The sequence below is a fragment of the Acanthopagrus latus genome, chromosome 5 (assembly GCF_904848185.1).
Source record: "Acanthopagrus latus isolate v.2019 chromosome 5, fAcaLat1.1, whole genome shotgun sequence".
Taxonomy (NCBI): Eukaryota; Metazoa; Chordata; class Actinopteri; order Spariformes; family Sparidae; genus Acanthopagrus; species Acanthopagrus latus.
The window spans coordinates 15,805,889-15,823,080 of NC_051043.1; the positions used below are offsets into that span (position 1 = coordinate 15,805,889).

The 17,192-nt window shown below is 42.2% G+C and overlaps 3 protein-coding genes across 7 annotated transcripts in view; 2 read left to right on the plus strand and 1 right to left on the minus strand.

Annotated features, from left to right (window-relative positions):
* The window catches only part of rusc2 (RUN and SH3 domain containing 2), a 37,940-nt gene extending 31,269 nt beyond the window's left edge, over positions 1 to 6,671 (minus strand). For 2 of the 4 annotated variants that reach the window (XM_037098132.1, XM_037098131.1), the window contains exon 1: positions 6,435 to 6,669. The gene's annotated coding sequence lies outside the window, so the exon portion shown is untranslated. Of the gene's footprint in view, positions 1 to 6,434 lie in introns of all 4 variants that reach the window. The other 2 variants (XM_037098129.1, XM_037098130.1) reach the window with 2 other exon arrangements.
* A 2,067-nt stretch (positions 6,672 to 8,738) lies between these two features.
* On the plus strand, positions 8,739 to 11,013 carry LOC119019945 (extensin-like). Its single transcript, XM_037098940.1, has 8 exons — positions 8,739 to 8,900; positions 8,991 to 9,043; positions 9,185 to 9,345; positions 9,484 to 9,591; positions 9,646 to 10,224; positions 10,294 to 10,613; positions 10,698 to 10,780; positions 10,925 to 11,013. Exons 1-7 carry the CDS (start codon positions 8,884 to 8,886, stop codon positions 10,732 to 10,734), a joined length of 1,275 nt encoding a protein of 424 aa, XP_036954835.1. The 5' UTR covers positions 8,739 to 8,883; the 3' UTR covers positions 10,735 to 10,780; positions 10,925 to 11,013.
* A 693-nt stretch (positions 11,014 to 11,706) lies between these two features.
* LOC119019929 (protein unc-13 homolog B-like) overlaps positions 11,707 to 17,192 on the plus strand; it is a 159,322-nt gene continuing 153,836 nt past the window's right edge. For both annotated transcript variants that reach the window (XM_037098921.1, XM_037098922.1), the window contains exon 1: positions 11,707 to 11,940. In XM_037098921.1, coding sequence (XP_036954816.1) covers positions 11,919 to 11,940 — 22 coding nt within the window. In that variant the 5' untranslated portion in view covers positions 11,707 to 11,918. The remainder of the gene's footprint in view (positions 11,941 to 17,192) is intronic.

Sequence of the window (17,192 nt, forward strand, 5' to 3'; positions counted from 1 at the left end):
TCGCTACATTTTCAAGTCTTAGTTGCAGATAATTAAATAATTATGATGGGTGGTGAGTATATGAGGGTGAGAGATATGGTATCAAATAGCATGATACTGATTTGGCATACTGGTATATTTCCTGAAATGTATGTGTATCTAGATATAGCAAATATACACAAAAAATACATAATATTGCATTTACAGTAATCCAAATAATTTTCAGTGAATAAACTCACATTCTCAACATTTTATGTATTACATGAACCCAAATTCTTAATACAGTCCTCAAATTGAATAATCAGTTAATCGGCTAATAGTTTTAATGTCTACCGCAGTTCCCTTTATGCCAGTTTATGCCAGTAACTCTGGAACTGCAGAGACAGCAAAGCAGAGTCTGTGGAGCCAAATATCAAGGAGCCAGTGATGCATTCAGTTCAACTTTAGGTTCGGGAGGGATTCTCATTCAGACTTCAATCAGAATATTATAAATATATATAGAAAATTTGTTCTGAACTTTAGTGCATATGTTGTACCTGCTTGAGAAAGTTATTGCCTCTCCCACTCCCTCTATACTTCTGTTTCTGAGTCAGTAGCTAAACCACTAGTCATTGTGTAATTACCAGAGTGGTGTTCAATTCTACACAACAGCACAGTGAAAATGTCCACAGTATATTGATAGTGTCCCGCCAGCTCTCGGTGCTCTTTCACAGTCAGACAAATGGCCACATAACACAGAGCGGGCCTGGGCAACATTCATCTGCTGCAGAAATAAACACACACACACACACACACACACACACACACACACACACACACACACACACACACACACACACACACACACACACACACACACACACACACACACACACACACACACACACACACACACAGTTCTCATATAGTCTGGGTGCCTTTTAATCAGTGAAGCATTGCAGGCCGAGAGCCATGAAAGGAACAGAACTTCTATGACAAGCCAGAGGGCAAAAGCTGTGTGTGTGTGTGTGTGTGTGTGTGTGTGTGTGAGAGAGACTCAAAAGTTTCATAAATGGACAGCGTCATATCCACCGTGAATATATTTATTTTCTTTTAAGACACACAACTTATGGCCATGTTATTACGCTTTGACTTGTATTTTATGTAAGCAAGAGATACTAGAAAGACAAAAAGAACAAATAAACAAATACAATTTTACTCAAGTCAAAGTATCAGTAGCCAAATGTTCTTAAATATAAAAAGTTGAACAGTGTTTCCTCTAGCTTGTGTCAGAGCAGTGTCTGACATTACCTTTTTAACTCCGTTAGATAAATAAATCCACTGGGCCAAGTAGCCAAAATGTACAGTGTAAATCTAGGGTATAACTTCAGTGTTCAACAAATAAAACCTTTGCGACCATTCGAGTTTACACAGTGCACTTGAAACCTTCATCATAGTTTTCTGACATGACCTTTTCTGTTCCAAACATTTACCCACCACTGTGGTGGATAGCCTTCAGAGACTTACTAGCAAAGGGACATTAGGGACCTGTGCTCCGATAATGTAATTTCTATCCTCTGCCATGTTTGTCACTCTGCATGAGGAGTAAATGCTGTAGTCAAAGCACTGTTGTCTGTTTGATTGTCATTACTTTGCAAGTGATTGACTTCCTGTCACTGGTCCAGTTGTTCATCCTCAAAGTGGTGGAAGGCTTAAAAATGTTCGTTTGAGTTCAGTGGAGTGGTCCACACAAAGTTACAACAAAAAAGACATTACAAGTACATGAATGAATGTTCTTTGTTATGTTTGCACTACTGCCCTCGAAAACAAATGGACTTCAGAGAACGTTAACAGTATGTTTCACAAACCCCTGACCTAAACGTTGTGTCAACATCACGAGAAGGTTCATCATGAGGCTAAACCACTGAAGGCCTGCAGACACTACACGTGGGCTCAGCTGGCTGTGGGGACATACTATCATATGAATCATATCAGTGGGTTCTGTAACTGGGAAAGTTCAGCGAAGGTTCCAGCGTTTGATAGCGCTGTCTCAGTGGCATGTTTCAAAACAACTCTTTTGAATCCACTGCTTCGTCAAACAGAAGCCCATTTTACTTGAAAGTCTGTTCATGATCATTCATGAAATTAATGCTTGCACAGTCAACACGAGTTCTTGCAGAGAGACATTCGCAACCGAGAAAATTTGCAGGGGTTGGTGCTCTATCTCAGCACTTCAGTGAGGAGCTGTTTTAGTTTAAGGACATGAGCTGTTGAAGGTTAAATGCCTTTGCAACAGAACGCAATGACAGTAATTATAAACTTAAATTTACGATAAATCTGCAATTCAACTTCTAACTAAATATTTTAACCTGCATAAAAATATAACTGAGTGAGACACGTTTTAAATGGTTGCAGCCTATACCTATCATTACTGGCACTAGTGAGGACAGGGCTGTCCAGTCTCCGAGTTACACAAGCACAAGCTGTGTGGCGTGATTGTTTTTGAGTCTGAACAACATCAATAGAGTTGGGACAAAAAAAGGCTTTCAGGATGCTGGCACGCCTTGAAAAGTTCTCAATATAATTATGTGGCTGGGATGTGATCTTTCAGCATTGGACAATTTTCAAACCAGCCAAGCAAAGCATTGAGGTTACACTATTTTCACTGAGTGTAGCTGCAGATAACAGAGTTGAAAAAAGTCTATTCAGGAAAACTGGATAACACGCTACAGGAGCTGTGTGTTATCTGCATGCAGTGCCTCACAAATCAGAGATACTCAGACCAGATAATACACAATACTACATATATCAAACACACGCATGTCACACACGCAGAGGGAAACTATGCACATCCGGCCTCCGCAGGCCCTCGGTTACATAACACACAGAGGCACATTCTAAGATCGGGAAGAGCAGCTGAATGCTGAGAGCAGGCACGTCGCCTGACACACTGAATTACTTGTGGTTTAAAAACGTGCATGAGCACAATGTTGATGCTTTAAACTTGTAATGCCACGATGGTGAGCTGCACTCACACTTCCTGTTGACGCTGACATTGGTCCTATAAAAGAACAAGTGCAAGTGCATCGGATTGTGAAGTGACACTGCTGTTATACATGATATTCACTGTGAATTAATAGAGCTACTTTCTGTCAATCAACACAAAATCAACAACAACTATAGTGCTTAAGTCATTAAAAAGTGTGTGAGGACACTGGGTTTAGAAGAGTTGGACAAAACAGGCAATTTAACAACCCAACCTGAGCCATGGGAATTTGTATAATGCACTTCACACAAAATCATCCATTAGATCATCCGACCATTAGTGAAGAAATAAGACAATAATGAAAATAACCCTGAAGTATAAGCCTGTGTAGTTCACAGTAGAGCTGCAACTTATTTTAATTACCTCTTAGTTGATTGGGGGGTTTTTTGTCATTTCAATGAAATGGTCATCATTTTGGTTTACAAATCTTTAATTGGCTTGACTTGTCCAACCAGTGGTGAGAATCAAAATAATACAAATTTTTGCTTGTAAAATTCCCAGAACATATAATCAATCAAAAAAGTATTTGATCTAATATTTGTTATATCTAATTGAGTAAGCGATTGATTGACTTAAGACCTAGAGGGACAAATTAAAAACTAAACTAATACGGCAGCAACACATTTCTACTGTCAATTTTTTCTATCACTGTCCATCACTTGGTTCAAAGCAGAGATTTGATTTTACATGAATAGCTTCAGGTTAAAGGACCACCAGTCTGTATATGGACTCGGACATTTACTTTAGCAAGACTGACCTTTAAGATTAAAGGCAGAGGCATTAGCTACCCAAAAGGGATCCAAACAAACACATCTACGTATTGCTTAGGAAAGGTACTGACTGCAGTTCTGCTGACGCATCCTTGTCATTTGGTTACAGATTTAAACACAGCTTGACTTTTTACTATTAAAAAAGCAATGACGCAGTTTGAGCCCTGGTGTTGATTTGGGTTGTTACTGTGACCTTAAATGTTGCTCTAAGCCTGCTGATCTTCAAATCTCTCCCTTGATCTCTCTCCGTCTTTAATCGGTGATGTCAGTTAACTTCTGCTTGACTGAGTGAAGGTGCAGGTTTGTGCACAGGTTTTGGCTGAAAGCAAAACAGCAACGGCGATTGTGATCACTCTGATTCTTCTACCAATTATTAACGAGGCAAGGTATATCTCTGCAGGAAATCTTCATTACAATGTGTTGCTGTAGAGTCAGATCACTACATTTGTACTGTCTCTCAACCAGTATTCAAATTTCTACTCAATTGTCTGGTATTCAACAGGCCCAGGGAAATGCCCACTTGCCATTATTACAACTGCTGCTACAACTTTTATATGGAGCTTTCATAATGGATCTCTAGTTCAATTTGCCCATACAGAACAGCTCCCTACCTATATGCAGGCAGTGCCTCCTTGAAAAATAATAACTGGATGATAATTATACTGCCGAGGTAAGCAGGATGCCAAAAACCTTGACTCTATAATCAATTCTGACTCAAGTTATAGAGACCAGAGAGCAAGGCAGAAAATAAGAGTTTACATAACAGGAGAATAACCATGCATTGAAGTATTTCCTCCCCTCTCATCTACTCCTGAGATTATCCACCAGGTCATCTCTAGCAGCAAATGGTGAGTTAGGTAAATAGACCACCTACCACGGCACACACCCCTACATGTTGTACCAGCGTGGATGAGTACTGTCTAATGTCAAATGTGATACAAACCAAGCAATACACATTTAAAAAAACATGTGTATTTTAAATAATTACGCAACATAAACAGTAAAAAAAAAATCAAAAAAAAATCATAACATCCTGATAAATATAGCACAAAAGCACACAACATGTCACTGAGAGATCATTACCAAGTTCTGTGAATCCATAAAGGAATATTACATTATTACATTGGTGACTTACAGGAAGGATGGATTTCATATTAATTCATGTAAAGAGCTAAGCTTACAGGTTGATGCTGTAGACATGACAAGATGCTATTATTGCTGTTTAGCCTAATCTGCATGCCCACCATATTGCATGTAATGCACCTCAAGGCACCAAACAGCAACAACAACCACAACACACCAGGAAGTACAGCCAAGCTCCCTTCACAATAAAAAAAAAGCCTGGGCGTGTACACTAGAGACAAAATGATAATGCATGTATGGCTAAAGGCAGTCACTTCACAGTCAAATCAACTCATGTTTGCAGCTATACATAGCAAATATATGCTGTTAACTATGTTGTGTTCCCTGAGAGTCTTTATGATGAATACATTCATATTCTAATATATTTAATGTCTTGTATGAAGTTAGACCTAAATGCCTTCCACCCTTGATGTAGGCATCACTTTTATGACATTATCTTGCCTTTTGTTTATGTCATATTTAATGTTTACTTTTCTTATTACTTTTGATGCTTTATTTGTGTCCCATTTTCTTTGTATTTTTTATGTTTTGTTCAGTCAGAATTAAGCGGCCTCTTTTGAAGTTAAACACTTCCTTAACTTTGCCTGGTTTATAACTATTTTACTCCTTCAACTTGTAATTAATCATATTGACTTTTTTGTGTTCTTGATCAAGGCCTTTCTTGTGTTTGGCTTGACAGTATTGATGTTGTTATACTGGCTCCCTGAGTTTCCTGCTTTTTCTAAGCACTTTGTAAACATCTGTTATTAAAAAATGTGCTATAAATAAAGTTTATTTTTATCATTAATTATTCTAGTTTGTAGCTCTGAGTGTCAAATGACATACCTCTAACAAAGTTTTCTTTACAATGGTGTTTTCCAATCAGTATTTCTAAAACCTCAGCTGGTGCTTCGAGTCTTCTTCAAAGCGACGGTGCTTTTATTTTGCTACGTACGACCGGAAATGGCGCCTCCTCATAGTGCTGAACTTGACGCAGGTTGTGGCCGCCGTTGTTTCGAGCAACATCGGGTCAATATGGTGATAAAATCAGGGTGCAGGCCGCTAATGTGACACTGTTAACGCAGTCCAGTATGTCAAGAACGAGTACTGACTATTACTGTCTGTAATACATGTATGTTCATCCGGTGTACACAGCCTTTAAACCCGCATATAAACGATGAAACACCGATGGTATGTCACGCCGTTACCATCCGCTGTGGCTACCTTTGTGCCACTGCGATAAACAAATAACAAAAATATAAGAAAAACTGCACAACGCCACTAACAGAGCTGAATCATTTCCCCCTCAAAACAGAAAACAGCAGTTCGTCATAAGACAGCATTGCGGTTAGAAATGTAAAACATCGTTTGAAAGCCGAGGCTGCGTCTTCCCCGTTATGACATACCGAGGCATCTTTTTTTTTTCCAGCCTCCGACGCGATGCTGCTCGGCCGAACCTTTTCTCCTTCCCCCCTCCGTCTGTTCTCCTCCAGCTCTAAGCGAATAACCCCACCGGAACCGCAGTTAAACACACTCACCTTGCCGCAGTAGGTCGGCAGCAGGTCTGTTTTCGGTACAAAGCATAAGCAGCTGTAGGGAACCCGGAGTGCTGCGCTGCTGCTGCTGCTGCTGCTGCTAGTCCTTGTTGTCTCTGTGAGCGAGAGAGGGACTGCAGGGCAGACAGCGGCGGTGCATCGCCGGATGGGCTGGGCCGGAGCGGCACGTCAGCCTGAGGTCACAGCTTGGTCCCAGACTGGATTATCTAACCCTGGGTGGGCCGGCTGCCACTCATTAGGCCTGTCACCTCGGACAGGGAGGATCATATTTAGCGTTCTTCATCGGAAAACTGCACAGATATAAACCAACAAATTGTAATGATTATGATGAAATGATTTTGTACAGCAGCATTTCTTAAGAAAGACGAGTGCCTTCATGCGTGTCGACAAAACAGTAGAATATAAGATACATATATGACATAAGTAGTGGGTCTATAGGTAAGGAAATTATGTATAAATATATAAATATCCTAATAGGATTAGGGGCTTAAATCCTGGGCATGGTTGTCTTTGGTTATTGCACATGTTCAGTTTATTAAAACCTAATTTGTATGAAGCCCTTTCATAAAAAAAAGTCATTCAAAGTGCTTCTTTGTATGACAATAACATTTTTCCTGTACTGAGGCATACAGCAAGTGGGGTGTTTTCTTTACAAATGTGAAATCATCTATGTGTGGAGTCACCTAATTCAAAATGGCATAGATGATAGAATGAATAAGAAGTTGTTTATGCAGAGTAATGACACTTTCCCATGGTCAAAAGAGCTCTACATGATCTTTGAAGAGCTGGAAATACTGTTTATCTATAGATGTAATTTATGTGGTACTGTCAACTCTATTTCAAGTAGGCATTTAGATTTGATGGGTTAACGTGAGTACACTTTATTTTGTCTTTAATTTTGATTTTAACAAGACCTAAAGCCAAACATATTAGCAAATCTTAAGATTCGCCACAAATCATGATTGTAAAGAATATTATCTTCAATCAAGATTTAATCAGCATGTCATCAGACCTAGCAATGTCCAGATCAGCATGTTGCTGAAAGTCAGGAGTTGTAGAGAACACGGTCTAATTATGTTCCTCTTGGGAATCTATAAGAGATTTTTCATATGTAAGACTTACTTCACTTGATGGACACATACAAAAGCACAGTACAAATAAAATTATGTCTTATATGTTATGCGTAAAATATAGATTTATTGTTGCCTTTTTTTACCCTGGGTTAATAATGATTACTCTTGTAGCAACACTTGTAGGGCCTGTGCAGTGTCAGGCCTCAATGTGTAGGATTCAGATACTTGCATGTCTCTTTTGTCCCTTGCATGGGCTGAGTTCCATCTGCTGGTAATCTAATGTTACTGCACCAAAGAGCATATTTTTAGACTATGGATAACTCCCTATAGTCGCTGGAGCTTAGTGCTGCAAAATATTCAACAGAGGCCTACATTTGCGTCAGCACCCCAGTAGTTTAATAGAAAATGTTCTTTGTAAGGTATATGGCTCCATATTCTAGAAAATCACCCAGCTCACCTTACAGTGACCTCACCTTCAGATGGTTTTGATGTTTCACACCTTGGCTGGGTGGACAAAGCATGCTCTACTTTTACTGTTTCGGCCTCTTCAATCACTGCAATGCATTAAACTGCTGTGATACAGTTTGGGTTGAATTATGGCATAATGACGGTCACTGGACCGGTAATATTGTAAAAAGATCACTGGGCCAAGTAGTTATCCTAAAGTGCAAAACCAGGTCATCTAAACAAGTGGAATGATGTAGACGATGGAAAGTGATATAGTAGAGCCAATAATCCATTTCACTATGTTGTTTTAAGGTCAGTAGTCGGGTTTATATGGACCAGAAAATGAGTCCCTCCTTGCATCAGCTATTTAAAAACTTGGAACAGAAACTCACATTCTCACTATACATTTCTATTTCATGTGTCCTCACGTCTCATGTCACAAATTCTGCAGGTCTGTGAAAATGCATCGGGGGGGATGGTACACCATACATCCCAAAATAATCCCTCTTATAAGGTGTCAGATAATGTTGGTGTTCAACTGATTTAAGATCATGCCTTACTTGACAGCTTTCGATTTTTTTTTCAACTCTTTTATAAGGTTGTGTGCCCATCAGTTGTACCTAATTTTCACCTAACCCATGAGGAGAAGCACATGTATTATCAGGGTATGAAATACTTTTTTCTGCCACAGGATGGCACCAGCTGACAATGAAAAATCAAGGCTGTTTCCAATCAACTATTTCGGAAGAGAAGGCTGTGATTGGCTGTCATCACCATTAAAAATAATTGGCCTGCAGGTTTCCAGCCACTGCACCACTGTGGAAGGAAGACAGACTTTTGGTTGCGTTGGGTCAGCACAAGTCAGATAGAGGCATTTCAGATTGCATTTGATCTTATTTCTGGCTGAAGCCATGGGACTTTTTCTACGGTAACTTTTAAAGGCTCTTTTTGTGCTTGATTGTACATTTACAATGTTGAAATTTTATAATTGTAGTTCATGTATGATTTTCTTCTCCAGTGTGGTGCTGTTATGGCTGCTGCTCATTGGAGAGCTTCAGGCGAACATTAAATGTAAGACCACAGATTACAATTGTGTTCCAAATAACATTTCAAAATACTCTTAAAAGTAACTTGAACCTCTGTGTTAAGTAAAAAAATTGGTACCCTGGGCATTCAAGTTGGTATGCATGTTATATCTAACTTCATCAACAGCTCACAATCATGGATATGGGTCTAACAATATAGACATAGGTGGCCAGCCCCAGGTTCCCAGCTACCAGCGCCAGGTTCCCAGCTACCAGCCCAAACACCAGCCCCAGGTTCCCAGCTACCAGCCCAAACACCAGCCCCAGGTTCCCAGCTACCAGCCCCAGGTTCCCAGCTACCAGCCCCAGGTTCCCAGCTACCAGCCCCAGGTTCCCAGCTACCAGCCCCAGGTTCCCAGCTACCAGCCCCAGGTTCCCAGCTACCAGCCCCAGGTTCCCAGCTACCAGCCCAAACCTCAGCCCCAGGTTCCCAGCTACCAGCCCAAACCTCAGCCCCAGGTTCCCAGCTACCAGCCCAAACCCCAGCCCCAGGTTCCCAGCTACCAGCCCCAGGTTCCCAGCTACCAGCCCCAGGTTCCCAGCTACCAGCCCCAGGTTCCCAGCTACCAGCCCAAACCTCAACCCCAGGTTCCCAGCTACCAGCCCAAACCTCAGCCCCAGGTTCCCAGCAACCAGCCACAGGTAACTTTCTTCAGTCCAAGGGCCCATCCACCTTACTACCAGCCCAAGCCCATGCCCCAGCCCCAGCCTGGCTACCAGCCCAAGCCCATGCCCCAGCCCAAGCCCATGCCCCAGCCCCAGCCTGGCTACCAGCCCAAGCCCATGCCCCAGCCCCAGCCTGGCTACCAGCCCAAGCCCATGCCCCAGCCCCAGCCTGGCTACCAGCCCCAGCCTGGCTACCAGCCCAAGCCCATGCCCCAGCCCCAGCCTGGCTACCAGCCCAAGCCCATGCCCCAGCCCAAGCCCATGCCCCAGCCCCAGCCTGGCTACCAGCCCAAGCCCATGCCCCAGCCCCAGCCTGGCTACCAGCCCAAGCCCATGCCCCAGCCCCAGCCTGGCTACCAGCCCAAGCCCATGCCCCAGCCCCAGCCCCAGCCTGGCTACCAGCCCAAGCCCATGCCCCAGCCTGGCTACCAGCCTGGCTACCAGCCCATGCCCCAGCCTGGCTACCAGCCCATTCCCAAGCCCATGCCCCAGCCTGGCTACCAGCCCATTCCCAAGCCCATGCCCCAGCCTGGCTACCAGCCCATTCCCCAGCCTCAGGTTCCCCGCTACCAGCCCAAGCCTCAGCCTCAGGTTCCCCACTACCAGCCCAAGCCTCAGCCTCAGGTTCCCCGCTACCAGCCCAAGCCTCAGCCTCAGGTTCCCCGCTACCAGCCCAAGCCTCAGCCTCAGGTTCCGCGCTACCAGCCCAAGCCTCAGCCTCAGCCTCAGGTTCCGCGCTACCAGCCCAAGCCTCAGCCTCAGCCTCAGGTTCCGCGCTACCAGCCCAAGCCTCAGCCTCAGCCTCAGGTTCCGCGCTACCAGCCCAAGCCTCAGCCCCAGTTTAGTAACAATTTTGCCTCAGGCATTACAGCCCAGAATGAAGCTGCAAGGTGAGTTTGCATAATTGTAACTACTTTGCCAGCCATCTCTAAGTTGCTGCTTCATTCACATGCCATTATGCATTTCTCTTGTAGAGGGAGTGGGATCCGTCCAATCTATGGACGCAAATGAGGTTTTGCCTACAACCACAACTAGAGCCTAAGGCACAGATTAAAGGGTAAGTGTCAAGTTACCTCCTGTGTATGTAGGGGATAATGGCCTTAAATTTGTTTTGTTGTGTTTTTTGTGTTTTGTTTTTTTTTCCCCTCATGCTGCCTCTTTAGGTGAAACAAATACTGACCACTGATTTGTCTCATTTCAGATTTCTTGGAAATGTCTGAGCTGATGGGGCTTGTTCACTGAATGCTTGTACAGGGAAAACCTAAAGAATAAAATGCACTTTGTACTATATTGGTGTGGAAATCACCTTTTATTTGCATTACTTTTAATGGAACTTGATTGCTTCATATCCAAGGTTGCTCTTTTGTCAAACTATCAGCAGCTTGGCAGTAACCTATAATTTCTATAGCTGTTCATGCACATGTGACTGACAGTTCAGCCACTGGTTTCACTCTACTCACCTGACCAACAGGTGTTCTAACTAATTGCCAGTGAATGAAGACTGCTAGCATGTAAATGCTGCAGGTTATCTTCTACAAACATTAGAAACACTTGATACCGGCATTCATGTGGATGCCACTTGACATGCAGTGTCCACCCTAACACAATTGCAAAATTCTCATGGCACCAGTGGGTTCTCACAAGTAGGACAACACTCCTGCCACACTGGGGAAAAAATCAATCTGATCAGGCATTCATGAGATGTCCCCAAACACACCTGATCCATAGCAGCCAAATCCTGGATCAAACTGATCTAAATCATCAAGGCATGTACTCAGTCATTGTGCAAATGTTTTTCTCTCGTGATTGCAAATCACTTTGTTTTCTTGCCGGAGTTGGAATGAATATAAAGTGATGTATACCGGACCATGCAGGCTTACGCGCTTGTTGCGGAGCTTTGCTAATTCCCACCTTCCCTGCAGCCTTTGAATGCAGCATAAGAGCCGCCCCGCTCCAACGGATTTCAGCCGGTAGTTAGTCGGTGTCTGCCGCTGACAGTCATCCTTTAAACCCTCAGGACTAACCCACCTGGCTCACATCTGTGCATTTTTTTTTTAATGACACGGCGTGATGAAGCGGGAAGTAGGCGACATCTAGGAGCAGTCTAAATGTCTGCGGTGCAACAGGCAACTGTGCTGCAAACTCACTGAAGGCTCATCGGCTTTGGAGGAACTGTTGCACACAACCCCGCTGCGATGTCCCTGCTGTGTGTCAGAGGTAAGGTCTCGCTTCTCACTGCAGGTTGCGCTTTAAAGAATAACTTAAGAATAGTGAAATACTATTTACAACACTTTCTTTGTGTGAGCGTGTGTGTCACTCTTCAGCCCATCATAGCAAAACCGTGGTATCCTGTGGGAATGTTACTGCCAAAATCACAAAATGTCATTAACGTAAAGATCTGACCTAAATCTACAGGGGAAGGTTAGCTATGAATAGGCCTAATAGTTGGGGCAATGTGTGAAGTCGCATGAAAATAAACAAATTTATGAGGTTTTCAGCACCTTTCTCCAACCGGGTTGTGACAAGCGTGTGCTGAGACAGTGATCACAGTTATTGCTGGACAGAAGCACCTCGACCATGTGTGAGTGCTGTAGACAGCCACGACACTATTTTGAGTGTGTGTAACTGAAACAACGCATTTCTTTACATCAGAGTGTCATTGCCCCTTTAATAGTAAAATATGTGATATGGTTTAGTTCTTGGAAATGTTAGGCTTGACTACTTTAAAGGGGCACTGTGTAGTTTTGAAGTTAAGAATTACCGAGGTAATGATACGAACTGGGAAATATTTAATGTTTCCATAAGTGAATAAACAAGCTGTTCTCAGAAGATAATAAGGTCCCCTGAACGCTGTTGAAGCGAGAGAGTTGCCAGGTCCGCCACATATCAACAAAGTAAAACAGCAAGAAATTGTGTTGCCTTTTAAAGTTAGTTTGTTCAGTTTGTTTATTCAGTCATGAAAACAAGAGTCAATTCATTTAGTTTGAAAAGGCATTAAAAATAGTCAGTGAAGATCTCTCTCTTCTGATTTAAATTTCTTTATAATTATAATTTGTTATGCATGTTCATAAAGTTATTGGACATTTAATTATGGCTGTAGTTTCTTTGTTCAGTAGTTGTTTTGTGATTTACACTTTAGTTCCTCAGGCTGGTCGCCCTTTACAGATTAAATAAGCATGGATATTTAATAGAGCTAAACTCCACTGAACTCACGCCTAAACAGAAAGAAAATATGCACACTTCTCCAAAGTGTATTGAAACGCTAGAGATGAATAGTAATTTTGCTCCCAACTATTGATCTTATCAAAGGTGCACTCTGAAAATTTGGAGAAATTCTAATCAGAAGAGAAAGATTTTTATGCATAAACAAAACAAATGTATAAAGAAACACATATTTCTCAGTTTGTATTATTACCTAATGAATATAGTAAGTAGTAGTAGTAGTAAGTATAGATGTTAAGATTTCATTTTCAAAACTACAAAGTAACCCCTTAAAATATAAACGATTCAACGAGCAACACACATGAAGATCTTTTATACGAAGACAAAGCGTCACCTTCTTCTGCTTCTGTTCACCGAAGCCGACATTTCTCAGCTCTAAATGACGACTGGCCTGAAACTGGATTGTCTCTACAGCTCCACTGGGACGTTTTTAATGAAACTGTGTTGATCAAAGAAGGGAAGAAAATCAAGGTTAAAAAAAAAACAACAAAAAACTTGAACCAGCCTTTAAGAAGCTGATATTCCATGATGAATATTATTTCTTTCAGTAGAAAGCTTCAGTGTCTGCTGATCCTCATCTACAACATTTACATCTGGGTGGAACAAAGGTGCTTGAACCGCTGATAAAGCATTTTGTATACTGGCTGACGAAATCTTATACACATATCGGCTTCTTCAAAAATCAGTGAGACCTGCACGCTGCTTTTGCTGTAGAAGAAAGATACAGTATCGTAAGTGGAGGTGAAGTGAAATTGAATGACATATTGCTTCCTCCTGCTACATGCACTGCTGGGGTGCCCTTCAGCAAGACACTTGATCTGCAGCTGTTCAAGTGAAGCCAATCAGTGGTCTAGAGCAGGAGACTGTGGGTGTACTGGACAGGTGTGTGACTGAAGGAGTAAAAGACAAGTTGTTGCTGAAAACGAACATGTGTATTCAGACAGATACAGTTAATGAAATGTTAAAAGAATAAATAAAACAAATAAAAAATGCATTCCACACTGCCACCAGTTTATTTAACATTCTGGCTCCTTTCCAGATCACAAATTGCTCTTTTTGTTCATTCGCAAGCTGATTGATTTTCGCACCATCAAACCATTGTCTGCCTATCTCTAACTCTCAGCCTCTGGCGTATTGTTTCTCACTGATCGCTTTTGACCGTTTCTCATCTCGGGTGCGAGTGCCGCCCGAGGCTGGAGGGCCACCGTTGGCGAGCTCGTCTATTACAGAATGATGAAAAAGGGGTGAGGTCGTAGAGTCGGAGGGATGGAGGGGGGTGAGTCACAGCTGGGTCGCACTGGGCTCAGCCATGTGGAATTATGAAGAGGGCCATCATTTGTTTCATGGGTCGGGCAGAGTCGTGGAGAGCGTGGCTCATGTTCACCCATGTCAGAGTCTTGCACACAAACTTGAATGTTTCACAGAATATCTGCTGCATTCATCTGAGATAGATGTAGATACACAAATCTATAGTAATGCAGTTAATCACATTTGTCTTCACAGCCATACATTTTTGCGACAATTGCCGAATTCTGCTTTTAAAAGAAACAAGTAACTGTTAATGTGTTGGTTAGAATTTATTGGATTCAAACATCCAAGTTGGGTGTTTTCCAGACTTTTAATGATGTCTTTATTTATGGCCGTTGATGTGTGCTGATGCTCCCTACACATGATACATGAACATGGGAGACAAATTGAGACAGATGCACGTCGCTTTGGGCTCAGGGAAACTGCGATGAGCATTTATCACAACTTTTTACGATGGTTTAAAGCCACACGTTTAATTGATTGATCCTCAAATGCAGCTTCACAGATGAAATAAAATTATGTAAAAATGAAACATTATTTTAAAACCCCTACTTTACACAACTTCCCCTTTCCATCTCCTCTACTTCCATCATGTGTACCTCTGCTAAAAGTTGCTGCGTAACAACATCCGTAATTATGGATTGTATTACGCCCATTTGTTTGTGATGAAGGTGGTGTATTCAATACTTTTGTTCTGGGTAATTTTCAGTGTCAATATTGTTTTTTTTTGTTATTTATTTTTAAATGAAGGCCCGCCATTGTTTGCACGTACAACAGCTTTGATCTACAGAATTTTTACATGAGCAAACCAGACAGTAGACTGGTGATCTGATACTCATTGTGAGGTTGTGATTTTGGTTTTCTTCCTAAGTTAAAATGTACTTGTTGTTCGTATGATTTAAGTTGTAAGAGCACTGTCTGATAAAGCAGATATCGCCCCTTTCTTTGTTTTAAAGTGGTGAATGGTTTTGGATTTTCTGTGTGTTACTGTTACACCTGGCAGTTTGAAGAAAAGGCTGGGCAGCTGTAGCTCATGTAGGCTATTTAAAGGACAACTCCACCAATTGTACACATTTAAGTGTGTTTATAGATGTTGAGGAGTACTAATGCAAAAATGAGTACGAAACCTTTTTGGCTCCAGAGGAAGCTGCATGTAATCTGATAAATTGCCTCCAGGGATGTCATTTAGTGACTCAGTTGCATTATGGGTAATCTAGACACCAGGCTTGAAAAAACAGTCCATCGGTCTATCAATGCAATGCTTTAATACTGTTGGACTCATTGTGTACAATTTAAAAACACATGATCAAAATCAATACGGCAGAAAGAGCGATGAGAGATTTTTTCCACCTTCTTCTTCCTTTTCAAAACCTGCATAAAAAGCCTGTTGCGTTTATTGATGGGCAGCAAATCTGCATTCCCAAGAGAAGTCTAGCTGGGAAATTGTTAATTGCTAAATAAAATGTAACTTTAAGGGAATTGCTAAAACCATGAACGCTGTTGTCCCTTCTTTGTTTCATCAACCGACCTGATATGAAGTGTATTGAACACAGTTTTACATCCCCTCATCCCTGATGACAAACCTGATTAGCCAAACCTAGACTTCCAGTTTATAGACCCGTTACAGCAGACGTTCTCTCCCTGATTGAAGTAACACAGACTTTCGATTTCATTGAGAAAAAATGCAGACAAACCAGAGGAGTTGCATCCTTGTGTTCTTGAGAGCTGTAATACTCCTCTGAGGCCATTTTCCGCCTTCCTTGTTCCTTGTTGTGTCGAGGGCCCTCAGAGCCCGCATGGTGCCTGGCAGTCCTCCAAGGAGAGTGAAGGCCTGCTGAGTGAAAAGCCCAAGATGGGAGGACACAGTCTCTGACAGCTCAGTCTGTACCCACACTCAGCTATTTCTAGATGGTAATTAACAGGAGAATAAATGCATAGAGTAATGACATTGAATAATTTGCATGTGTGTTGAGTCAGGCTACTGTCAAATAACTGCATTAGAAGAAATGACACAGCACATGCAGGTGGACGGCTGTGTTGAGACAGCAGCGTGGGATTCACTTGCTCCATCATTTATGGAGGTCAGCATAAAAACTTGAGCTTGTGCAATTTTGTATTTATTTATTTTTTTAAAAAAAGGCCTGGCGTGGATTCATATAGGGTAATATCTGAAAGCGATTTGTCGGGCCACCAGATGCCACAGGTAAGGGGCATAGGGACAGGGCAGGTCAGTGAACACACCTGCACACTGTGCTGGAATGACAGGGACATGAGTAAAGCTTCAGCAGCCGTCTGCAGGGAGGAGGGGGTTGGGGATAGAGGGGGAATAATCCTCTGGCCATCTGCTGCTTTTGCAGTCCTGTGTGGGTGTTTATGCTTGTGTGTGTGTGTATGAGTAGGGCCGTGAGTCACGTGGGACAGGGAAATCACTTCCTGGTTCTCATTCCCTCTACCTTTATAATGCTACTTCCTGGTACGAGACTCGCTTGACACTGACAGTCTCTCCTTACACTTAATGTGTGCTGCTCGCCACTTTGCGGACCTTTTTCTTCAGAAATGCTCTCTCACACTTTGCAATGATGACACACTAAGGAAATATTGCAGAAAACACATTGGACAAGCACTTTGTGTTTGTGCTAATCAGAACATATTAGCATGCCCCCGAGCCAAACCATGGCGATGGTGAATATTATACCTGCTCAGCATCAGCATGTTAGTATTTTCATTGTTAGCTGTGAGGTTAGCATGCTAATATTAGCGTTTAGCTTAAAGTCCACATGAAACCGCTAATGGAGTGCTATTTTCTTCAGCATGTTTAGGTGTTTCTGGTAACGACAGGCAGCCAATAGCGCGGAATGTACTGCAAGCGTTTGTTGGACACATGATTAATATACACCACTGAGTGCGGGATGAATCATCAGCATTTTTAATGGTTTTTC

Excerpts from the sequence above, each read along its gene's own strand:
- LOC119019945 (XM_037098940.1), top strand. Across the intron at positions 9,592-9,645 it reads TTCCCAGCTACCAGCCCCAG|GTTCCCAGCTACCAGCCCAA; the intron begins GTTCCCAGCTAC and ends CCTCAACCCCAG. Across the intron at positions 10,225-10,293 it reads CCATGCCCCAGCCTGGCTAC|CAGCCCAAGCCTCAGCCTCA; the intron begins CAGCCCATTCCC and ends GTTCCCCGCTAC.